This window comes from Panthera onca, chromosome F1 (genome assembly GCF_046562875.1).
Source record: "Panthera onca isolate mPanOnc1 chromosome F1, mPanOnc1 haplotype 2, whole genome shotgun sequence".
NCBI classification, from domain to species: domain Eukaryota; kingdom Metazoa; phylum Chordata; class Mammalia; order Carnivora; family Felidae; genus Panthera; species Panthera onca.
The window spans coordinates 23,532,594-23,559,028 of record NC_138355.1 but is presented as its reverse complement, the minus strand read 5'-3'; the positions used below and the strand labels follow the sequence as shown (position 1 = coordinate 23,559,028).

General features: G+C 38.0%; 1 protein-coding gene across 8 annotated transcripts in view; it reads left to right on the top strand.

Moving 5' to 3' along the window:
* ABL2 (ABL proto-oncogene 2, non-receptor tyrosine kinase) overlaps positions 1-26,435 on the top strand; it is a 116,741-nt gene that overhangs the window by 60,672 nt on the left and 29,634 nt on the right. For 2 of the 8 annotated variants that reach the window (XM_060643648.3, XM_060643644.3), the window contains exon 2: positions 25,772-25,834. The exons of 2 other annotated variants lie outside the window; for them this stretch is intronic. In XM_060643648.3, coding sequence (XP_060499631.1) covers positions 25,772-25,834 — 63 coding nt within the window. Of the gene's footprint in view, positions 1-20,305; positions 20,831-25,771; positions 25,835-26,435 lie in introns of those variants that run through there. 4 more of the 8 variants (XM_060643645.3, XM_060643649.3, XM_060643647.3 and 1 more) reach the window with 4 other exon arrangements.

Here is a 26,435-nt window from a genome sequence, read left to right as displayed (position 1 = left end):
CCCCGTTTTTTGTTTTTTTTTAATGTTTTTATTTATTTTAGAGAGAGAGAGAGCACAAGCAGGGGAGGGGCAGACAGAGAGAGAGAGAGAGAGACATACACACACAGAATCTGAAGTAGGCTTCAGGCTCTGAGCTGTCAGCACGGAGCCCAATGTGGGCTCAAACCTGTGAATTGCGAGATCATGACCTGAGCTGAAGTTGGACGCTCAACTGACTGAGCCATCCGGGTGCCTCTCCTTATCCTGGTTCTGAGAAAGTTCTGGGAAATGGTTTGAAAGTTTGATTCATAGACCATTAGTATCAATATTACTTCTGGGTGATATCAGAAATGCATATTCTCAGGTACCCACCCTTGGCCAGCTGAATCAGAAACTCAAGAGTTATGCCCTATAATCTGTGTTTTCCAGCTTGTCCTTCAGGTGATTTTCGTGTATGCTTACGTTGTAGAACCCACTCTAGGGAATCATTCAGTTTGGGTTTTTGTTGAAGAGCAACAAAATCTGAGAAAAGATTCAGATAGATCATCTAGATGGGACTTGGATTAACTAGAGCACCTTATTGTACTATCTCTTAATGTTGAAAAACTTTATAAAACACAGTAGAACACTAATACAACAGATTGGCTCATTTTATTGCCTTGGATAGTAGTTTTCCGATTGTAGGTTGTGAAATCAATTCACTGGGAAGCCACCAGCAGTTGAGAAGGTAGACAGGGAAGGGAGACCGAACATAAAAATGCATCACCTGTAGTAAAAATGTTTTATGACTCTGTCACTTGTACATGTTTGTATGCAGGGTCACACTATCACATATTTTCTTTACTGTTGGTTATGGGTGGGTGGATTTTCTTTACTGTGGAAGGGGAAGCAGATGTGGTATAGAGAAGGGTACATTGGCTTCAGAGTCTGAAAACTTGGGTTTGTATACGACTCAGTTGCTACTTTTGTCAAAGGTTTGTGTATCATACAAAGTTTTGTGTAAAGGTAAAATCAGTGGTTCTCAACTTGCCCTCCATGAGACTTTTGATAACCTTTGGAGACATTTTTGGTTGTCACAACTGAGGATAGAGTAGAACTGATGTTCAGTGAGTAGAGGCCAGGGATGCTGCTAAACATTCTACAATGCACAGGACAGCTTTCCAAAACAAAGAATTAGCTGACCCAGATGTCAGTAGTGTCATGGTTGAGAAATGCTGGATTAAGTGATTACATTTAAAAAATTGTGAATTGTCACATAAGGTACCTAGTACTTTTTTTTTTTTTTTTTTTTAATTTTATTGTTTGTTTATTTTTGAGAGAGACAGAGACAGAATGTGAGTGGGGTGGGGCGGGGCAGAGAGAGAGGGAGACACAGAATCTGAAGCAGGCTCCAGGGTCTGAGCTGTCAGCACAGAGCCTGATGCAGGGCTCGAACTCAGGAGCTGTGAGATCATGACCTGAGCCGAAGTTGGATGCTCAACCTACTGAGCCACCCAGGCGCCCCCCCCAGTACTTTTTATTAAGAATACATTTAAGTATTTAAAAAAAAATTTTTTTTTTAATGTTTTATTTATTTTTGAGACAGAGACAGACAGAACATGAACGGGGGAGGGTCAGAGAGAGGGAGACACAGAATCTGAAGCAGGCTCTAGGCTCTGAGCTGTCAGCACAGAGCCCGACGCGGGGCTTGAACTCACGGACCGCGAGATCATGACCTGAGCCGAAGTCGGCCACTCAACCGACTGAGCCACCCAGGCACCCCAAGAATACATTTAAGTATTTTTAAAGACCTGTATCTCAGTATTATCTTTCAAAGATGAATTTTTATAATGAAATATAGCGTGTAGGGAAGATGGAGGAAATTGGAGCAAATCTGTGTAATCTTGGCTCTTTACCTGGTAAGATTATTATGAGAATTTGACAATTAGATATATATCAATTAGATACACATTAATATGATAATTAGATATATACTAGTACATGTTTCAAAGCCTCATAATTGATTTTTAAATTTAATTAAATTTAATTTATTTTCATATTTGATTTAAGTAATGTTTATATAGGAGTGGTGCAGAAGGTAGAGTACTTGTATAAGAAGTGATTTTGTATCAATACAAGCAACTTCAGAGAAGCCTACATTTAAACATATTACATCAATTCAATTTAGATAATTTGAGAGATTAATATAATTCTGTGTTACTCTATGTTAGCCAAGTATTAAAAAGTGTAACTACCTGTGGCTTTTAATCAGATTTCCAGGAAGGCTGCAAGGTAATGATACAGAAAAAACCAATAACAGCAAATTTTGAAGGGATAGACATCGTTCCTGCTGTATTTTCTAGCACTTTCTAAAACAAATTAGTCTCTTGGGGTGCCTGGGTGGCTCAGCTGGTTAAGCGTCTGACTTCAGCTCAGGTCATGATCTCGCGGTCCGTGAGTTCGAGCCCCACGTCGGGCTCTGGGCTGATGGCTCAGAGCCTGGAGCCTGCTTCTGTATTCTGTGTCTCCCTCTCTCTCTCTGCCCCTCCCCTGTTCATGCTCTGTCGCTCTCTGTCTCAAAAATAAATAAACATTAAAAAAAATTTTTAAAACAGATTAGTCTCTTAAATTCATGGTCAGAAAATCAAGATAATCACCTGAACCAGAAATTCTATTATAAACAGTTGTTGCTAATAATTTATGAAACATCTGTCAGTATATTTGAGCCACTGTCTTTCTAGGACTACTTAGCACTCCTTCACCAGCAAGATGTGATAATCTTCATGTGCTCTGTGACTATTTTACCATTCAGGAAAGGATTAGTATAGACCCTCTCTGTGAATTGAAAAATCAATTGATCTTGGACATCAGGTTGTTAAGAGTGTGCATATTATCCACATTAAATTGGAACAAGGTTTCATCCAAGCATCCCACGCAATATGGTAGTTAGAAAAGGCAGAAACTTCATTGTTAAGGTTTGAAAGTAGGGCTTGGTGTACATTCCTTCTGTTCAGCCTTTTTGTCTTCATCAGCTAAATAACCAATATTTTATATAGCTCTTTATATCAGGCACTGTTTTAAGGTTTTTACATACAATCAACATTCAATTCTTACATCATTTCTAGAGGTAAGAATCTAGGTACTATTCTACTCTTTTTGGATTAAGAAATTAAAGTGCAGATAGGTTAAGTTGATCAAGGTCACACAGTTAGTAAGTGGTAGAACTAGGATTCAAACCCAGGGAATCTGGCTCCAGAGTCTGTGCTGTTAACTACTGTGTCCTTCCAGTTTATACTCCTGTAACAGCTACCTGGCAGGGTGGTTATAACTAAATCAGATTTCATGTACTGAACACTTCACATGTGTTAGGTACTCAATAATTAAGAGATGATATTAATATGTTCTTCTGTTAAACACAACTAGGAAGAGTATTGCAAAGCATCACTTTTAAACATCTCTTTTAAAAAATTACATATCTAAATCAGAAATGCATGCTTAAAAATTTTTTTCCACATAATGAGTTATATTGAGAGGATCATAGCTTTTTTCCCCTTCATTTTATTAACTTGGTATATTACATTGATTTTTGTGTGTTGAACCAACCTTGCATTCCTGGGATATATCATACATGGTATGGTGAATAGTCTTTTTATTTATTTTTTTTATTTTTGAGAGAGAGAGAGAGAGAGAGAGCGAGCGAGCGAGCGAGTGCCAGTTGGGGAGGAGTAGAGAGAGAAGGAGACACAGAAACCGAGAAGCAAGCTCCAGGCTCCAAGCAGTTCAGCACAGAGCCCGACACAGGGCTCAAACTCACAAACCTTGAGATCATGACCTGAGCTGAAGTCAGGGGCTTAATAACCCAACTGAGCCACCCAGGTGCCCTGAATAGTCCTTTGAATATACTCCTGGATTTGGTTTGCTAATAATTTATTGGGGATTTTTGCATCAATGTTTATAAGAGATACTGGTCTGTATTTTTCTTTTCTTGTGATATCTTTGTCTGGCTTTATTTCTTAAAGTCATTCTCCACCCTCTGTGCCCTCATCATAGAAGAGGCCTTACTTTACTCACCCGTTTCTAGCCTTAGGTCAGAGGTCAATTTCACAACATAAGTGCAGAAAGCCAAATAATCAGGCAGTTATGGGGGCCCTTAAAACCTTGTGGCTGTGATGGTTTAAGGCAAGTGATCCCTAGCATAGGAGGGTATTTAATAAGGTACATACGCTTTTGCAAGACTATTATGGTTCCGTTGTCCCTTGCTGGTAATAGGATGCCTTTGTTTTTAGGGTTATTAATTACCCACAATTTCAAGGCTTAAAGGTACCAGAGACAGAATTTCAAATCTTACTCCAAAATTGTTTGTCTGCATTATAGCACATGCCTATTCATGTGAGAAATGGGGTAATAGTTATTTACATTTGAGAGAGAGACAGAGACAGCATGAGTGGGGAAAGGGCAGAGAGAGGGGGAGACACAAAATCTGAAGCAGCCTCCAGGCTCTGAGCTGTCAGCACAGAGCCCAACGTGGGGCTTGAACCCATGAACCAGGAGATCATGACCTGAGCGAAAGTTGGACGCTTAACTGACTGAGCCACCCAACACCCCAAAAATAGTTTCTTTCTATCAGTGTTAAGATGAGAATTAGTGATAATTTATGTAAATTCCCTGGCATATAGAGAAGCAAGTATTCAACAATTGTTAGATGTTAATTTTCTATCTCTGACTTCTATTCTCTACTAGATGGTATGGTGCTCAATCAAAAGTCCAGACTTTAGTCTTGCTCCTATGGGGTTAGTATAACATTCCCCACCTGCCTCTTATTGATTCATTTCTGTCCTTTACTCCTTTACCTCACAATCTCGTTCACCATTCATGAAGAGTTTTGATGTCTGATTTATGTTCTTTCTTAGTCTGTCCTCTAAATGTTGTTGACACATTTTGCCCTTCTGCCATAACGATAGAATAAGTGAAAATCTAGCAAAACTGAAAACAAAATTGAAATTAGTCGTACTTTTGGGATAGTTTAAATACACAAAGCCACTCGTTTCTTGACCTGGGCCCAGCTATCTTGATAAAGAAACTTTGCTGGCTCCTGTTCTTAAGGATTTTGTATTTTGGGAGGCACCTGGGTGGCTCAGTCAGTTAAGCATCCAGCTCTTGATTTTGACTCAGGTCATGATCTCACGGTTTGTGAGATTGATCCCCACCCCACATCTGTCAGCGCAGAGCCTGCTTGGGATTCTCTCTTCCTCTCTCTGCCCCTCCCCAACTCATGATCGATCTCTCTCTCTCTCTCTCTCTCTCTCAAAATAAATAAACTTAAAAAAGATTCTGTATTTTTATCTTTAGATACCTCTGAAGTATTCATTTTCTTTCTTTTTAAAAATCCTCTATAGCTCTCACCCGATACTTGGACTAGTGGTCTAGAAAAACATTATTGGTAGTTGTGGTCATGTTAATGGTTTTTATCCCACATCATAAATTAAGCCAGTGATAATAGTGAACTTTACTATGAATCATAGTACACAGTCATGTAAATATATAATATACATAATAATGTGAATAGCATGTGTTCATATAATACTAGGGATTCACAGTTTGATACTGACAGATGTCCAAAAAAAAACACTTTAATAGAGAGCTTTATCAACAAAGATATTTGGTTAAAATTTTTCAGTACTTTTGTAGTTTTGGTGATAGTCTTGTTTTAAGCTGGGGATATAGAGTTTTGCAATGAAATCACAGAAGTTAAATCCTGAGCATGTATTTTATAGATTATTTGAACAAAAAATATATATTAATATGAGCACTAAGCCAAAATAATTTTGTAATTTGAACTATGACTTTATCTTTTTACCTCTTAACACTCATCCTGTAGGGAGGATTCTATTGCTTTGGACAGCTAATAGCTGCCAAAATAAGAATAATGAGTAAAGTTTTATTTCCCTCATTTAAGACAATTAGAAATACCTGAGTTCAGGAGGAAATAGCTTACAGCCAGGACCCAAGAATAGGGAGTGTGTGTGGTGTCTGCACATAGAAATGCCTCCTCATAGATATTAGAAAACTAACTCCATGGATGTGAAACAGGAAAAACAGCTCTTTTGATGTTGTTTTTTTTTTTTTTTTTTTAATCATTACATGAAAGGATTGTCGCTGAATTATCTACAGCGCAGTGACAGGTGTTCTAAATGGTCAGGTTAGAGAACTTTAAGATCTGTAAGAATCATTTCCTAATGAATACCCATATGTACATTACTTTTTGTGTGTGATGTTTGTGAGATGAGCCATATATTAAGGGAAGACTTTTTGTTCAGCTCTTCTTTTCTTTGAGGACATATCAAAAGAAAAGACACCATCCATTCCATTTTGGTCTAAATAAAATTGTTCAAAGAAGAGATGAAAATTGCCCAGTCAGAGCAGAGGTTGTATTTTTGCATGCCTTCTAGATTCTGGCATGATCTATACAAATATTTAGAACTCCTCCCTGAGTTATTGTGCATTAATTCTGGAAAAATCTGTGATTATTCTGCTGGGAATAAATGGCAGAAATTTCGAGTTTTCTGTGATGGAATGGACTAGGTTGGTAAGCACATGTATATTGCATTCTAATTAGTCTCTCAGGTTTGACCCTTAAATGTCATTTTATATATGGACAGAAGAATCAAAGTCATTTCACTTGGGGCATCTGTTTTGAAATTCTCTTCCAGAAGGTTAGAAGGACCAGTTTTTGTATCACTTTCTATGGAATGAGTGAGGCATCCTGAAATTGTGAAAGGAGCATGGGCTTTGAAGTTAGATGAGAGCTAGAGGTTTGTATAACTGGCTTCACCAGCTCTGGAACTTGGGTAAGTTACCTGACATTTCTGAGCATTTGTTGGTGACGGTAATGCCTGTCTTCCAGAGCTGTAGGAAATCATATTACAAATTATAATACATCAAAATCTGTAAAGTGCCTAGTACATATGTGCTCCATAAATGGTAACTTCATTATAGTCCTGTAGAGAGGGCTAGAATTGTTTTGAGTCTTATTTATTTATTTATTTATTTATTTATTTACAAAAAAATTTTTTAATGTTTTATTTATTTTTGAGAGAGAGAAAGAGAGAGCAAGCAGGGGAGGGGCAGAGAGAGAGGGAGACACAGAATCCAAAGCAGGCTCCAGGCTCCGAGCTGTCAGCACAGAGTCTGATGCGGGGCTTGAACTCACTAGCCGTGAGATCATGACCTAAGCTGAAATCAGACCCTTAACTGACTGAGCCACCCAGGCACCCCAACTTTGAGTCATTTTTAGTTTGCCTGGAAGCTGCATGTTGGTAGAGATTTGTGCACATTAATTTAAAAATAATTGAGTGCCTACTATGTACAAGATACAGGGATTAATACAGACAAAATTAGTGATCATATTGTTGAATGCAAACAGCTATCTGTTTAAAGAGTCTGATCTGACAATGGCCAGGTGACTCTTTCCCAAATGCATGTATCTTAATGTTCTCTCAAGACAGCTATACATTCAGGGATGCCTTGGGTGGCTTTGTCAGTTAAGCGTCGGACTCCTGGTTTCAGCTTGGGTCATGATCTCACAGTATATAGGATTGAGCCCCACACTGGGCTCTGTACTGACAGTGTGGAGCCTTCTTGGGATTCTCTCTCTACCCCTCCCTAGCTTGTGCTCTCTTTTTTTCTCTCTCAAATAAATAAATTTTAAAGAAAGGACAACTTATACCTTCAAAAAGAGGGTTATTATTATTATCATGTAATAAATAATGAGAAGTGGGTGCTTTTTAAAAATTTTTTTTTTAATGTTTTTATTTATTTTTGAGACAGAGCATGAGACAGAGGGGCAGAGAGGGAGACACAGAATCTGAAGCAGGCTCCAGCTGTCAGCACAGAGCCCGATGCGGGGCTCAAACTCACAGACTGTGAGATCATGACCTGAGCTGAAGTCGGACGCCCAACCGACTGAGCCACCCAGGCGCCCTGAGAAGAGGGTGCTTTTAGAGAGATGATATTAATGAGGTGCTCTTAGAACACAAGAATTCCTGAGTCCCCCGTTCATCTCACTCCCTTCATACAAGATCCTCTTTCAAGAATGACACCTGCACGTGGAACTAAGCAAGGCAGGATAACACTTTCTGTTAGCAAGAGTTTGGGCTTCAGACCCCATTGAAGAAATACAATTATCTAGGACCAAATTATAGATCTTACCTCTAGCTGCGTGAAAAGACCATACCTTCTAATAAACAGGAGGAAAATGCAAAAGACATGGGAAAAATGTGTCTCACTCATGTCTCTGAATATAATAAATTATAACATGCCTTCCATTTCCTTGAGGGTGGAGTTGAAAGCCAAACTTCTGATTCAACTTTGTGAGGAAATGAAGCTCTGAGAGGGAGTGGGGAGATTTCAATTTCTGTTTTATAAAGACCAGCACATGATTTAGCATGCCATTTAAAAATAAAATTATAAGCTCATTAGAATAAATTTCTGAAACACTTAGAAAACTCTGCAATTTAATTTTGGCAACCTGTGGGGACAGTTTATATTTTTGGGCACTTGGGTATTTTGGCCATAAAATGGGTAAAATACTTGAGGAATGGATCACAATGTGTGTTTTAAATTTTGTTCATCCTTGAAAATTAAAATTGTTTTATAAATGTATAAAAACTAATTACCTAGGGATGAAGTTTGCTTTGAAATTTCTTAAAAACGTATCACTTCTGCTGATCTTGGATCTTAGAGATCTGAATATCTAGAACAGAAATCTAAATGAAATAAATCAAATTTGCACATTTCCCAAACAAATCCAAGGACTAAATTCCTTCTGTTGCCAAATTCCAAATCTTAAATTATAGGAATTGGTAGGTTATATTTTAATATTGGCCTCAAGGCTAAAAATTGCTGTAAAAGTATGTATGAGAGAATATCTTTTTTTTTTTTTTTTTTTTTTTTAGATTTTTAAAAAAAGTTTATTTTATTTATTTTGAGGGAGATAGAGCACATGTGAGGGAGGAGCAGATCAGGGGCAGTGAGCAGGGGGTGTTGCTGGTAGAATCCCATGCTGTCAGTGAGGAGCCTGATGTGGGGCTCCAACTCACAAACTGTGAGATCATGACCTGAGCCAAAATCAAGAGCCAGATGCTTAACCAACTGAGCCACTCAGGCACTCCAGTATTAGAGAACATCTTTAAGAACAAGATAAAAAGACTGGATAAAAATGTTTGAAAAATAGGTCAGTAATTATTTCTGGATGATGGGATCATAACTGCTTTTAATTGTCTTCAGTACTGTGTCTTTTAGTCTAGAAAATGAGCAAGTATTGTTTCTATAATTAAGAAAAAATGATGTGTCGACAAATATTTATTGAATACATGTTCTAGGCAAATAGATATGAATAAGCCATAATCCCTGCCCTTAAGTGGGGTGAGGCTGGAGTCACACATTATAAATAATAGTACTTTGTATGTTTCTGTATTATGCAGTATTTCTCCCTCACAAATAACTACTAATAACAAAAATCTGTGTGATTATGACTTAGTGTAGAGTTATAAACTTTATTTTAGGTGAGAGAGAGTACTTTTGAGAACATTGAACAGAAGAGGTATGAATTGTGTTAAATGAGTTCACTAGGTACCTCGAAGGGAAGAATATTGTAGGAGAGAGTTAGCATGTACAAAGATCGGACAAAGTGAAATGTTCAGAGAACTACTGGGAGAGGTATAGATGAAGCATAAGATACAGGGAAGATGGGAGAAGAGAGGCTAGAGAGGCTGACAAGTGCCATACCATGGCAGATCTTTCTCATACCATGCTGAGGAATTTGGAATTTAACTGTGCAGTAGAGAGCCCAGACCCTTAGAAGTTTTAAGTAGGAACATAACTTGAGGTGGTCTTGCCCCTTCAAAACACCAATTTAGAGGCAGTGTGGGAATTAGACTGGAGCAGAGAGAAACTCAAGTCGGGAAGATCAGATAGATGAATATTGTAGCAGCTTAGGAAAGGAGATAAAGAGGGTGTAAAGTAAGACAGTGATAATGGAGTGGAATACATGGATTTGAGAGAGATTTGGGAGGTGGAATCTGTAGAATAATAGTGATAGAGGGAATCAGGGAAGGAAGAGGTTTCTAGAGTGCTGATGAGGTTTCTGGGTTGGATGCCTGGGTGAATGGGTATGCCATAAACAGCTATAAGAGTACACATATGCACGCATGTGAACACTACACTGAAAAATAAATGAAAGCAGAAGTAGAAACAGCGGGTTTTCAGTGCTCTCAGGGTGTCGAAGTGTATATACGATAGGCTATAGGCTGTCTCATGTATTTATCATAGGCTATAGGCTATATATCAACTGATCAGGAGAGTGGTTAGGGGTTGGTGGGATTTGGGAGCTTGTGGTAGGCTGAAAAGTGCCCCTTCAAAAGATACGGATGCCCTAATCCCTGGAAAGTGTAAATGTTTCATGGCAGAAAAGCAGGCAAGGGAGATATCTTTATAGATGGATGGGGAGATTATTTTGGAGTATCTCAGTGAGCCCTAAGTAGAATCACATGTTTCCTTATAAAAGGGAGATGGGGAGGTTTCACACACACAGGAGAAGATGATGTGAAGAGAGAGCTGAAGATGCTGGTCTCGAAGACTGCAGTGATGTGTCCACAAGCCCAGAGCGCTGGTAGCAACCAGAGACTAGAAGAGGCGAGGGATGGGTCCTCCCTTAGAGCTCTGAAGAGAGCCGAGGCCTTGTCACCACCTTGATTTTGTCCCGGTGATATCAATTTCTGACTTCTGGCCTCCAGAGTGCATATCTGGTGTTTTAAGTCATCCAATTTGTCACAGTTTGTTAATAGCAACCACAGGAAACTAATACAGGCGCCAGTAGCCTAGAGTTTATACTTAAAAGTGGTAGATGTGAATGATTTCACCTAGGGAGGATGCATGGAAGAAGGAAAGAGGAATGAGGATAGAAGTTTCTGTTATCTGGTACCATCCAGAAAGAAGTGATTTTGGATTAGAGAGTATTTAGGAAACTGAATACAAAACCCTGTAATTATTGCTACTTTTTTCAGTTGATAAAAAAATGTCTTGATGGAGTACTCAGAACTTTGTTCTTTGTATAAAAGATTGAACCAGTTTGATAACTCCTAAAGTAATGTCTTTAGTGAGTATACCTCATTGATATTCTAGTCTTATAACTCTGTCTTTGAAATCTGGATGTTACTACTTTATATTCATTTTACCCCAAACTAAAGAGAGACTTACTAGTTTCCTTTCCTATATCTACTTGGTTCCTAGATAATTATCAACTTTTTTCTTTAAAAGATTTCTTGGGGTGCCTGGGTGGCTCAGTCGGTTAAGTGTCTGACTCTTGATTTTGGCTCAGGTCATCATCTCATGGTTTGTGAGCTCAAACCCTGTGTTGGGCTCTGTGCTGAATGTGCAGAGCCTGCTTGGGATTCTCTCTTTCTCCCTATCTCTGCCCCTCCCCTGTGCTCACTCGCTCGCTCTCTGTCTCTCTCTCTCAAAATAAACATTAAAAAAAATTAAAAAAGATTTCTTGGGCAACCTGGCTGGCTCCAGTTGGTAGAGCATGCAGCTTATGATCTCAGGGGTTATGAGTTCAAGCCCCATGTCGGGTGTACAGGTTACTTAAAAATAAAATCTTTAAAAAAAGGATCTCTTGAATCGTCATTGTCCATTCCATGACCATGCCCTTATCATCCCTGCTTATCAGACTTTTAGTTATTCTCTTTAACTGCAGGGAGGTCCATCAGGAGCATTGGAGACCAGTCTTCTTTAAATACCACAATCAATGTGTTACTACTTCTCACAAATGTAGAATGATTACCTATTGTATCCCAATACAGTCTGAATTCTTTTGTCTGGATGTCCAGGTTGTCTGTCGTTGGGCCCACAAATATCTCATGTTACCCGACTAAGACACACATACATTTCCAGGCTTCTCTTCTCTTGTAATCAGGCCAAGTTTCTCATGCAGCAAAATCACTGAACTGGATTAAGGAATGGGCCAGCCAGGCTCCTCTCCAGTGTCACTTTCTAAAGGTTCACTGGAAATGTAACAGGGTGAAGAAATTGTTTTATAAAAAGCCTCTTATAAAGAGTATTATCTGTGGTGTTGGGGAATATTTTTATAAGATGTCTGGGCTAGAGCCTGAGACCACCAAAGGGCATGGGAAAGTGCCTGCTGAGGTGGGTAATTCTGATTCGCTGCAGGGCCTTTTGTGGAGTCAGGACTTGAATTATTCAGGACCACTTCTTCCTTTCTGCTTTCCCTTCTCCCTCAGGGCTAACTTCAGGCCTCTTGCTGAATAAATGTTGAACACATATTTAAGGAGTGTTTTTTTGAAGATGTATTAGTTATTAGCCTACCCAGGTTCCCCCATGTCTTAATTGGTCTTGTAAAACACAGTATTCAATCCTTTTTCTTCTCTTTGTTTAGAGTGTGTGTGTGTGTGTGTGTGTGTGTGTGTGTGTGTGTGTGTGTCCCGCTGCTTAGAAACTGTGCTCTTCCTTTCTCTGTAGTAGAAAATTTTAAATCCAAGTCTGTTGACATCTATGATTTTGTAATTAGAACAAGCCCCTACTCTAACAGGAACAAATGAATCCTCTTGGGACCTTCCAAGTGTTTGGAAGATTTGTCTAGGTGTAGAGCATGCGTTCTCAGCAGGGGTGATAATAACTTAGGTATTTACATTGGTTTGTAATCCTCCAAAGCTCAATGCTACCCTACAAAATCTTATCCTTTCAGTTTTTAATTTCTCTTGTTAGGGAGAAATTGAATTGAATTAAATTAAACTAGTTAATTTAAGTTAAATTTAATTTTAATCCTTGGAGTGGTGATAATGAAAAAAAAATTTGAGGAACACTGGTGTAGAGAAAGGGAAAAGATGCTGTTATAATAGGTTTTATTTTTGTGACAAGTCTCACACTGAATTTTGAGTTATTAAGCCTTGTTATTAATCACCCTGTTACTAATCCTTTCCCCTCAGCCTCCCAACATAGCAGCTGACTAGAAATCTAAGACAGCAGAACTCCAGTTCCACGTTGTACTACTTTACTCTTGGTATTCACCCCTTTACCTTTCCTTTTGTGAATGCAAGGCTTTAGTGTTAATCCTTTTTACCAATCATTATTTATTTGATGGGTTTCATTGGAGAGAGAAACATAATGGTTCTGTACCTGTAAAAACTTAATCTTATTGGAGGAAAAAAGACACACAAAAAAGGAATGAATAAATTATAGTAACTACACTATAGAAGATGTCCCATTATAGTATGACAGTTGCTGTTTTAGGCAAAGGAAGAGATTACTTAATTAGAAATGGTCAGAGGTTGGGTCCAGGGAGAATCTAGGAACTTGAACTACATTTTGAAAGATAATACAGGATTTGAATAGACAAAGGAAGAGCTTGAGCATAGTCCTGATTAAAACACCATTTTGATTTTTGTGACTTTTTGTGATGTATTCAAATGTGAGCTATATGGGAGCCAAGAAGATAATCTATACCTACTATTACTAACTGACCTAAAGAGAGTTACTCTTGGAAAAGTTTAGAGACCCTTCAGTTGCTTACTTTTATTTCTGTACCTTTTACATCTTGTTAGCCCTACAGATCTTTTAACTCGAGCCCAACAAATTTTTCTTACCTTTTAATAGATTTATTTTCCAAGCAGGAAGGTGCCCCTTTTAGACTACAGAAAGAACTAGTGTTCAGTTATGGTGTCAGATTCTCCCCCAAGCACTCTACATGAATTTAATCTCGTGTAAGAACTCCATAAAAGTACTTACCATTTTCCCCCTGTTGTACAAATGGAAATTGTACTCTCAAATATTTAAATAACCAGTGACACCTCACTTTTTGAATGGCAGAGCCCAGCGCTACTTAATATAGAGCCTGAGCTCTTGGATTAAAAAAAACACTAAAAAACCCTCAATATTAGGGATTGATTTTTGTAATGAGAGGCCACCTTTTTATTTCTAAAGCCTTGAGTTCACAAAAGGAAAGGTCAAGAGGTGAATGTAGGAGCAAAGTAGCACAGTGTGGGAGTGGTGTTCTCCTGTCTTAGAATTCTAGTCTGCTGCTGTGTTGGGAGGTTGAGGGGCAAGGGTTAATAATAACAGGCAGGGCTGGGGCAGCTGCCATCCTAGAGATCATCTGGTTCTGACACTAGCTTTGTTTCTTCAGCTCAATAATAATGGAATTGAACATGTTTAAAGGTCTACCATTAGATCCCGAAATAGTCGTTGAAAGACCCCTTGCAAATACTTCTGTGTGTAGGACTCTGTGATGCTGTTTCATGCTGATAGGAAAAAGGGATAGCGGTCTGTTTGGGGATAGGTATGGCTCTCCACTCCGAGAAATACATGCCGTTATAAAAACGACAGCTCCGGGAGTGCGTCAGTGGCTCAGTTGGTGAAGTGCCCAGCCCTTGATTTCAGCTCAGGTCATGATCTCATGGTTGTGAGATTGAGCCCTGCATCTCGTCAGGCTCTGCACTGGGCGTGGTGTCTGCTTGAGACGCTTCCTCTCCCTTTGCAGTAGTTCATTCCTTTTTTATTTGCTGAGTAGTATTCCCTTGTATGGATGTGCTGGAGTTTGTTTATCCACCCATCCACTGAAGGATGTTTAGATTAATTTCCAGTTTGGGGAAGTTAGGAATAGAGCTGCCATAAACATTCACATAACAGGTGTAGATATGAATATAAGTTTTCGTTCCTCCAGGACAAATCCTTAGGAGTGGTATTGCTGGATCATATGATAAGTGATGTTTTACAAGATTTTGCCAAATTGCTTTCTAGAATGGCTGTACCATTTTGCATTCTACTCAGCAATTTATGAGAGTTCCAGCTGGTTTGCATCCATAGTTAGTATTTGATATTCTTAGTATTTTTAGGTTACTCACTCCTAGTACATGTTTAGTGGTATCTTATTGTGGTTTTAATTTGCATTTCTTTAATGGTTGCTGATGTTGAACATCTTATTTGTTATTCCTGTATTATCTTTGGTGAAGAGAATTTTTATCCATTTTTTTAATTGAGTGATTTGTTTTCATACTTGTAAGTTTGAAAGTTCTTGATGTATTCTGGCTGTGTATCCTTTGTTAGAAATATAATTTGCAGGGGCACCTCGGTGGCTCAGTCGGTTAAGTGTCTGACTCTTGATTGTGGTTCAGGTCATGATCTCAGTTTGTGAGTTCAACCCCCACATTAGGCTCTGCCCCAACAGCGTGGTGCCTGCTTGGGGTTCTCTTTCTCCCTCTCTCTCTCCACCTCTCCCCTACTTGTACACATGTAGGTGCATGCGTGTACTTTCTCTCAAAATAAATAAACTTAAAAAAAATGTAATTTGTAGATGTTTTCTCCTGTTATGACTTATCTTTTGATTCTCTTAACAGTATCTTTCAGACAAAAGTCTGATTTTGCTTTTTGTTTATTAACCTTTGTGCTTTAAGAAAAACAGCTTTATTGAGCTTTTATTTGAGTTTTAAAAGATGTACAATTCAGTGATTTTTAAAAATGTACATCGTTGTGTAACATTCACCACAATCCAGTTTTAGAGCATTTTCATCACCCAAAAGGTTCCTTGTACTGTTTTATAGTCAGTCAGCATTCCTACGCGAGTCCCAGGTAACCACTAAATTGCTTTCTGTCTCTGTGTATGTGCTCTTTTGGGTATTTCATATGAATGGAATCATGCAATATGTAGACTTTAAATCTGGCCTTTTTCACATAGCGTAATGTTTTTAATGCTTTTATAGAGATATAAATCCACATATAAAATTCACCCATTTGAAGTATATGATTCAGTGGTTTGAGTATATTCAGAGTTTTTCAATCATCAGTACAACCTAATCTTAGAATATTTTCATCACCTCAAAAAGAAACCCCATAGCCAGTAGCAGTCATTCCATATTCCTCCCCACATCCTGACCCTAGGCTACCACTAATCTGCTTTCTTTCTGTATGGATTTACCAATTCTAGATGTTTCATCTAAATGGAATCACACAACATGTATTCATTTTGACTGACTTCCTTCTCTTGGCATGTTTTTAAGGTTCATTTGTGTATTAGTGCTTCTTTCTTATTGCTGAACAATTTTTATTTATACATTAATTAATTGATGGACATTTCAGTTAAAGTTTTCACTTTTGGCTATTATGAATATTGCTATAAATGGTCATTTACAGGTTTTTGTGTAAACATATGTTTTCATCCTTTCATTTTTAACCTACTTCTGTGGTTACAGTTGAAGTGGGTTTCTTTTAGATAGCCTGTAGTTGGATCAGACATTATCTATTTTGACAAACTGCCTTCTAATTGTATTTAGACCATTTTTATTTAATGCTAATCACTGATTTGTTTGGATTTATTTAGGTCTACCATTTAATTTTTTTCTGTTCTTCTATTTCCCCTTTCCTGCTTTCTCTTGGATTATTAACATGTTTCGCTTATCTGTTGTTTTTGGTTGTATCTCTTTGTATAGGTTTTCCAGTGGTTGCTCTATGGATTTCAATATACATACCAAACTTTTCACATTCTCCTTAGATTCAGTATTTGGCCACCTCACGTGAAATATGAAACCTTACCATCATAAGAGTTTTCTTTTCCCTGTGTTGTAGTTGTCATATATCCACGTGCATTGACAAGTCCCTACAGATTGCATTACACTGTTTGCTTCCAACTGTCAAATATTAAGAATTCAAGAGCAGAAGAGTGTTCTATTTACCATTTTTATTTCTCTTTTTTTATTCCTAATATTCGAAAATTTCTTTTTGGTATTATTTCCATTATGTCTGAATGGAATTTTTTGAGAGCGTATCTACTGACAACAAGTTATTCCCTTTAGCTGAGGATGTCTTTATTTCACTTTCATTTCTGAAGGATGTTTTCTGTGGACAGAGAATTTTGGGTTGACAGTTTTTTCTCTAAGCACTTAAGATCATGTTTTTTCCCTTCTTTGTAGCCTCCATGTTTCAAATGAGAAATCTGCAGTATTGAAGTCATCGTTCCCCCTCTAAGCATGATCCTGTACTTTCACCTAACTCTTGATTCCCTAAGTGATCTCATCCAGATTCATGGTTTTAGACACCATCTATATGCTGATGTCTGACACCCAAGATCTTCTCTGAGCCTCGGATTTGTAGATCAAGGTGCTTAGTTATATCCCTCACATTTACTTGTCTACAGTGGAACGTTTGATTTACAGCGCTCTTGGTTTCGAGTAAATTACATAGCCATCTGCCCACTTATTCAAGCCTGCAACTTGGCAGCTTTTCTTTATTTTCACCCTCATCTTACCTCGTATCTAAGTGATCTGTGAGCCCTGTCAGTTCCATCTGTAAACTGGATCTTTAAATTCTTCCACTTTTGTCTTCAGGACACCGTTCTTTTCCAAGCCAGTGTGAGTCCATTCTCGAACTGTTGCATATTTACCTATTTCTGATGTTATTTCTTATCTAATCCATTTTTTTCCCCGCCCGGTAGCCAGAGTGTTTGTCTTTTACAAAATGGAAGTCAGAACATACGACCTCCTGGCATAAAACTATTCAGTGAATTACCATTGTATTTGGAAAAGAATCCTAAACCCTTATGGGCTTGATCTGGTCATCCAGCCAGTCTACCCTACTAACTTCTTTTCATGCTTCTTTTCTGACTTTCTCAGTTACAGGCCACACTTTTCATTTCCTATAGGTTCTTTCCTACTTTTAGGTTTTTGCACTTGCTATATTCTCTCTGCTTAGATTCTTCTTTTGCTTTTGGCATTTACTTAAATGTCACCTTCTTTAAAGTAGTGAAATTCCTCCCCTCCCAGCCTGTTATCTTCATCTCTCATGGACTTTATTTCTTGCTTAGCATTAATAGATATTTCCTGTCTAGTAAAGTGCTTTGCACTTAGTAGGCACTCAGTAAATATTGGCTGAATGAATGAAACACTATGCAGATTAAAAGAGCCAAATGCAAAGGTATCAATGTTACTTTAATAATTCAACAAATGAGGATGTAGAAGTGGGTGATGTGCTGTTGCCTTTCTATTTATATATAGTTCTCAAATCTCCTATAATGAGCTATATCACTGTTATAAACTGAAAAAGAATTTTTAAAATGAGAACATGTCTTGGGGTGCCTGGGTGACTCAGTTGGTTAAGCATCCGACTTTGGCTCAGGTCATGATCTCACAGTTTGTGAGTTTGAGCCCCATATCGGACTCTGTGCTGATAGCTCAGAGCCAGGAGCCTGCTTCAGATTTTGGGTCCCCCTCTCTCTCTACCCCTCCCCTGCTCATGTTCTCTCTCTCTCTCTCTCTCTCTCTCTCTCTGCCCTTCCCTCCCTCCCTCTCTCCCTCAAAAATAAAAACACATTAAAATTAAAAAAAAAAAAAACGTGTCTTACTAATACTTTTGTTGAGTTTAATTTTCTTAGGCTTTCATGTATCATTTTTTGGTGATTAGTTTTGTATGCAGTCTTCATTTTATTCTTTAAAACGTTTAAAAGCTATTACATGGGTTAGATGGAAGCAGCATAGCAGCACAAAAATATTCGTTTTCTTTACATTATGCTTTTGTAGTTTCTTAATTTTTCTAGTTTCCTAAGTTGTAACTATTAATTATTGGTAAATTGAAGAGCAGATTTACTAACTGAATAGTAAATTACGTGGTATGGAATATAGATATGTTTAGAATATGGATTATGGAGCTCCTTTCTCTTATATTTTTTATAATCTAGGGAAGGAGAAATTCAACCTGGTGTTTGAACACTGAGTCATTAATTGAGGTAACCATTAGTCATTTAACTCTTGCTTTTTCTGTGATGTTAACAATACTGGTTTTATAAAGGGTCATTTTATTGAAAGTATAAGCTTTGTTTTTTTAAGCTATTAATAATTACCTATGTCAGAGACATTCTTTCTCTGAGGTGACATTATAATTTGTTTCAACTTCATGGAAGGCTATTTCAGTCCTGGTATCTTACAGTTTTACCCTGTTTCTTTTGTTGACCTGAAACCTAGCACAGTGGCTGGTACATAGTAGGTACTTAGTAAATGTTGATCAATGAGTGTTCTTAACTGTATAGTTACAAAAATTCTTGTGTTAATTTTGTAGATGACACCACTAAATAATTTAGTGTATTATTTGCAGATTTTCCTAGCTTAATTCTCAACAAGTTACTCTTATTTTCAGATTTTTACATTTTACTTAACTTTGTTCCTTATATTAATAAAGGCTAGCTTTTTACTTTTACAACTTTTAAAAGTTTGGGGGGGCCTGGGTGGCTCAGTCGGTTGAGCGTCTGACCTCAGCTCAGGTCGTTTGTGAGTTCCAGCCCTGCATCAGGCTCTGTGCTGACAGCTTGGAGCCTGCTTCATATTCTGTGTCTCCCTCTCTCTCTGACCCTCCCCTGCTCACTCTCAAAAGTAAACATTTAAAACAATTAAGGAAAAAAAAAACTTATAAGTGTTAACACTCAGAAGTTTTCAACATTATCGTGTCAGTTTTTTATTTTTTTAATGTTATTTTTATTTTTTTATTTTCAACGTTTTTATTTTATTTTTTGAGAGACAGAGCGCTAGTTGGGAAGGGGCAGAGAGAGAGGGACACACAGAATCTGAAGCAGGCTCCAGGCTCTGAGCTGTCAGCACAGAGCCCAGTATGGGGCTCGAACTCACAAACAGTGAGATCATGACCTGAGCCGAAGTCAGACGCTTAAACTGAGCCCCCCAGGTACCCTAAAATGTTATTTTTAAATTGAAGTATACTTAGCACAATGTTGTATTAGTTTCAGGTGTACAGACATAGTGATTTGACTGTGCTCACCATTAAATGTAGTCACCAGCTGACACAGTGCTGTCACAATACCGTTGAGTGTTCTCTCCTTATGCTGTGTCTTCCACCCCCATGACTTATTTCTTCCACCACTGGAAGCCTGTGTCTCCTACTCCCCTTCATCCAAATGCCCATCTGCCCACCCCCTTCTCCCTGACAACCATTGGTTCTCTGTATTTATGGGTCTGTTTCTGCTTTTTGTGTACTCATTTGTTTTTTAGATTCCACATATAAATAAAATCATGGTATTTGTCTTTCTCAGTCTATTTTCACTTACCACAATACCCTCTAGGTCCATCCGTGTTGCAATCATGCCATATATTTTTTTCATGCTGTATTTTTAACCGTATTAAGCTGTAGAGCCGAAATGTTAGTGAAGGCAGTCATTTCCTGGTTTCTTTGTTCATGAATCAGATTGTAACTATTTCTTTCACTTTGGATTTGTGGTTACTTGAGCTAATTTAAGTGATGCAAAAGATGAGTCTCCTTAGGGCGTTTCCTCTTTTAAAAGTGTATGTGGTGTTTTATTGTAAACAGGTTTCTTCCGAGGAAACTTTTCTCTACAGGCTTACTTCATCATCCATTTAGGAAAGAAATCCCATCTATATATACTAATCCCTACATATTTTTGTATTTGTTACTCATGTGTATGTTGGTTTTTACTTATTTTTCAAAACATTTCCAAAGGTTCTTCTGAAGTAACTCCGATCTGACTCAGTCTTTGCTGATTACTAGACACTTTCCTTTGGGTTACTCTCCGCCCACTTTGGGACTTGTAAATGCTTACCCTTCTATTGGTTTCCTCTGGCCACTGAGTATATGAGTAAATGTCACATGCATGTGGTATTGCTTGTCAGGGAGTGGAATTCTAAGACTTCCTCTACATAGAACAGTTTAACTTCTGTGCTTCTGGGCAGAGGAATGGTCCTTGGAACAGTCCTGCTTCCACCCAATAGTTATGGCAGAGATCAGGACACATCGCTTTGCTGCCTGTGCAGTAGTGAGGCCTCAGAAACTGCTCTATCCAACGTGACAGGTATGGTTCAAAGGTGATAGTTTGGGGGAGGGTTGATACTCACAATAATCAAACATGAATGGAGATTTCAAAAAATTTTCTCTACTCCTGTTACTGTCATCAGTTTCAACCAGTGAAGTTAATTTAAGTGATGCAAAAGATGAGTCTCCTTAGGGCGTTTCCCTCTTTTAAAAGCGTATGTGGTGGTTTATTGTAAACAGGTTTTCTCCAAGGAAACTTTTCTCTGCAGGTTTATACTTCATCATCCATTTAGGAACGATTTGCTTTTTTTCTGGTATTTCATAGTAGGATCTCAGTAAGTACTTACTGAAGGAAAGAATAAATGAGTGATATGTAGTATTTTGTGGTGTTAAGATACATATGGCTTGAGATGAAGTACTTAAGTTACCTTGAGAACTGTTGAATGATTTTTCCAACCACCTTACATAAACAGTATTAAAAAGTATTAGCTTTGGGGGCACCTGGGTGGCTCAGTTTGTTGATCATCTAACTCTTGATTTCGGCTCAGGATCCCTTAAGATTCTCATTCTCTCTGTCTGTCTGTCTCTCTCCCTCTCCCCCACTCGCATGCTCTTTCCAAAAAAAAAAAAAAAAAAAAAGTATTAGCTTCTCAGAGAATATGCAGTCAGGTAAAGTAGAATTCTGGCAAGATAAGGGTTTGTAAAATGCTTAGAAATGCCTCAACTGAAAATTTTGTATATTTATTTCTCCAGTTACTATCTGACAAGTTTCTTAAAATTTTTTTTTACCGTTTTATTTATTTTTGAGTGAGAGAGAGACAGAGTGTGAGCAGGGGAGGGGCAGAGAGAGAGGGAAACACAGAATCCAAAGCAGGCTCCAAGCTCCCAGCTGTCAGCACAGAGCCAGACATGGGGCTTGAACGCATGAACCGTGAGATCATGACCTGAGCCGAAGTTGGACGCTTAACCAGCTAAGCCACCCAGGTGCCCCACTATCTGACAATTTCTAATTAAACTGATAAAAGTTATTGAACGACTGATTGGTGAAAAGTGTTTTTTAATAAAATTAAACATTAAATTTAGGAATTTTCTCTGAATTTGAGTCTGAGTTTTATTCTAGATTTTAACTAGTTTAATCCTGATAATTTACTTTTTAAAAACTGCCGTTTCTATGTTTTGCCTTATTTTTATTGTCTTCTGCAAGTCTGTCAGTAGAAAAAAGTAATAAAATCAACCTTTACTTAACAACCCTATTTCTGCTCCCTGGGTCCTATATCGTTCTCTCATCTTAGCTCCATAATCTACCTCAAAAACCGTGATTAACGAAAAATTAACCCGTTATGTAATATAATGCATACCTAATATATAGTAGTGATTTCACATTTTTCAAAACTATTTCCAGCCTTCACACTTGCATTTGTATAGGCTCAGTACATCTGAATCATCCAGATGTGTCTTTTTTAAGCTGACGAGGAAAGTGACATAGACTGCGACCCGCTGGATACCACTGTTATTTACTTGCTCTTCCTATAGGCTTCCCCCCCCCCCCCCCCCACTGTTCCTTAGCTTGTTCTCCTGCATTTAGTTCTTTATGATTTAATACGTGTTCATTCTTGGCCTCAGGAAAATGTTAGGATGTTTTCTGTCTTTGGAACATTTTTCCTTTTGTTTGATGCTTAGCGGGTAGGATGGCGTTTAAATGGATATCCTGTGCAGACGGATTGTACAGGAAATTGACCCTTATTAGTTCTATGAGAACAAAAGAATGAGGGGGAAGAAAGAAGAAAGGAAGGAAATAAGATCTTTGACTTGACCAAAAAAATCATAAAAGTAGAGATGGGAAGAACCGGGGTGGGGAGTGAAAAGGATTGTTTTCCAAGTCATGGTTCTTTTAGTACTTTGGCCTCAAAAATAACTTTTATCCTGTGTTTGTTATTTTGTATATTTGAGAAAGGTACAGTATTGTTTGGCCACTATACATCTTATTAAGTTTGCATCAAATTGTGCTCTTTGCCATTTTTCAAAGAGTGTGGTTTTGAAGAAACTGAACTTCATGCCTTTAACAAACCTTTCAAGCTTGATGGAGCTTCTCTTCAGTTCAGATGAATCACATGTCATAGACCTGTCCTTGCACACTGACAGCCTGTGCACTGTGAGTGCACAGTTCCTGTTCACCTAATTTAAGTGCTTTCTCTTCTCTGAAACCTTTTCTGATCCAGAGTTTGGTTTTCTGTTCTGTCCTCTCATAGTGGTACAGTATGTGAGCATAACAGTACCCGTGATTCATTTATTCAACAAATGTGTTTTGAGAGACTCTTACATACATGCACTGTTCTGGGTGCTTGGAATTTATCAGTGGACAAAACATACAAAAATCCTTGTCCTCATAAAATTGATACTCTAGTTGGGGGCAGTTAAATAATATATATGAATGTAATAAGTATATAGTTTGTAGTAAGAGGAGTCTGGAGAGAAATAGGGAAGGAGACATGGGGAGGGGGGTATGTGGGAGTGCTGTCAGGAATAGCTGCATTTTAAAATAGAATAGTCAGAGAATGCTGTACCAGGAGGGTCACATTTGAGTTAAGTGTCATGTGAATGTCTGGGGAGGAATGTTTTAGAAGAAACAGCCAGGACAAACGTCCGGAGGCAGGAGTGTGCCTGCCTTGTTCGAGTAATAGCAGGGAGGCCAGTATGCAAAACGAGGTAAACTAGGGAGGAGTGTAGGCAGATGAACTGGGCAAGACAAGTTGCAAGGGACCTCGCAGGCTCTTGTAAGGACTTTCACATTTCACTCGAAGGTAGGGAGCTATCACAGAGTTTGGAGCAGAGAAGTCACATAATCTGACTTACGCTTTAAACACTGGCTGGTGTATTGAGAATAGACAGGAGAGAATAAGGATAGAGGCATGGAAATCAGGAGTGTGGGGAAATCTAGCTGAGAGATGATGGTGGTAACAAGGAAATAGTGGAGGGGGTGAGAAGTGGATAGATTCTGGGTATATTTTTGAAGGCAGCGCCAATAGGATTTCCTTATGGTTTGGTTGTAGTATGTGAGAGCAAAAAGGAGTCCATGGGGATTCCAAGGTTCTCTTCCCCCAGCTTTATTGATATAATTGACATTTAACATTGTGTAAGCTTAAGGTGTACAGTGTGTTGATTTGATACACTTACATATGGCATAGTGATTACCTCCATAGCATTAGCTGTACCTGCATCACATGTAATTATCATTTCTTATGTTGTGGTGAGAACATTTACTGTCTGCTGGCTTAGCAACTTTCAAGTATATAATACAGTATTATTAACTATAATCATATGTTAGATGCCCAGAACTTATTCATGTTATAGCTGGAAGTTTGTACTCAAACTTGAAGGCTTTTGGCCTGAGCAGCTGAAAAGAAGGAATTACTGTTGACTGAGACAGGGAATTCTTTGGGAGAGGCAGATTTGGGGGAAAGAAGGGAGAGTAGTCTTTTATAGTAAGTCCAAATGGTGTTATTAGTGATTTATAATCTTGATATTCTGAAGCTCAGCATGGTGTATGGTAGATGTTCACTAAAATTATTAATTTTGTAAACCTTAAGTGTTCATATATTGGGTTTTACAAAGTAAGGTATAATTGTATGGTTTTTGCTGGTTTTGGCTCGCTAGGATTTAAGAGTTGGCTTCAATATCTGCTTAATTATTATTTCTAAGTTGGTCATGGAGAGTACACAAGTTCTTGTTAACCTTGATTTTGTTCCTCTACCCTTTATCTCAAGCAAGGGGACTTCTATACAACAAGAAGAAAATGAACTTGAACTGTTTGATAATAATTAAACAGAATAATAGAGTAATAATCACAAAGCATTCTAATCTTGTTACCACCATTACTGGCAAGAAACGTTTGTCAGTGTGGATCATGTGGTACTCGCTATAGAACCTGATAAATATTACAAATATTCTCTATACTTTTCGGCAGTTCTTTTCATTTTAATAAAGGATTGGCATTTTGTAGCCCAATGGAAATTCCGCTAGAGTGGATGATTTCTTATTAGAATAAAGGAAACCCTAGTACATGTGATCAGTTTGAAGGATGTTTCATAGAATAGGGTGTTTTATTTGTTTGGTAATCCTAATTGGTTACTTTAGTACAGCTGTTTCCATTCCTTGTAACTGCATGTAAACAAGGAGCAATAATACATCCGACTCGCGTTAACTTTTCAGGACATCTGGACATAACTTCAGATTTGTCATAATCTTAATGTGGGACAAAATTTAATTAGCTCTGAAATTTTAAGAGACATTCCTCTTAGGAGGAAGGAATGTGAAGAAGTGAAGTAAACTCTAAAGCTATCAGGAAAATTACAGATCCAACCTACTACAGGAATTTCTGTAGACAGTTATGAAGCCATTTTTAAAACATTGGTTAATGCTATTCTAAGATTAAAATACATCTCACTATTTCCCGTCACTTATAGTTTTGTATAATTTGGTCATTCATTCAGTTAAAAGTTATTGAACACATCCTATGTAACTCTTGCTAGAAAAAGAGTTTTAATATCAAGGAATACATTGTAAAGTTTGGGATATAAAAATCAACTGAGGATATTATAAAGATAAAGGGTACAAATATAGCAAGTGTAATGCTTTTGAGAGTACGGGGAGGGGGAGCACGTGAGGCTTCCTAGGGGAGGTTATACACTGGAACTGAATGTTATAAAATGAGTAGAAGGCAGGCAGTCAAAGGAAGGGTGGGAGGAGATCACAGTCCAGGTAACCAGGACTCTGTGAATAAAGGCACAAAGAAGCAGGACGCATCTGTGTGTGTGTTCATGTTTAGAATTTGAGGTATGGAGTGGGGAGAGGTAAAGCTGGAGAAGTAGGTAGAGACCTAATCATAAAAGACCTCGGAGGCCATTGAGAAGATTTTAGCTTGATGGTGAACTGTTAAAGAATCTTAAGAAGAGTGACATGGTCAAATTTTTGTTTTAAATAGATCACTTTGCCAGCTGTGTGGAGGATGGCTTTGAGGGAGACAAGACTGGAGGCAGTAGTCCAGGTGAGAGATGATGGGGATCTGATCTGAGGCATTGGCAGTAGAGATGGAGAGGAGGGAATGTATTTGAAAAGAAATAAAACCACAGATTCCAGGATTTTTCTTCTTCAAATATAAGAAAGTCAACTTTACATGAAAAATGAGTAGAAGGAGAGAAAGACATAATAGAAAAGTGTTGTTATGTCACAATAGGTAGTTGGATAGTGGCAGACAGCCACTAAAAATAGTTTCTGTGATCGAGAAAATCACCTTTGAAGGCATAGTGTATTTTTTGTGTAAATGACCTGGGTTGTGAGAAGCAGGTGATCTTTGTAGGGATCACCTGTTTGTGTAGTGTGACTAAATTTAGGAACCATAAAGCCTGAGGAAGAAACCAGGTCTTACAAGGCTTCAACCATTACACGTGGTAGAAACTCAAATGTCCTTTGTTGGTGATATTTTCTAGAGCCTTCAATTAAGTTCTCGATTAAGATACTTACAGAAATGTACCATCTAAGAAAAGCAAATAAGATAAAACCTTTTTCATTAAAACAACGAACAATTGTTTGCTATTATATTATAGACAGTGCACAGTGATACAAAGGTATTTTGGAATGCCAAGAGT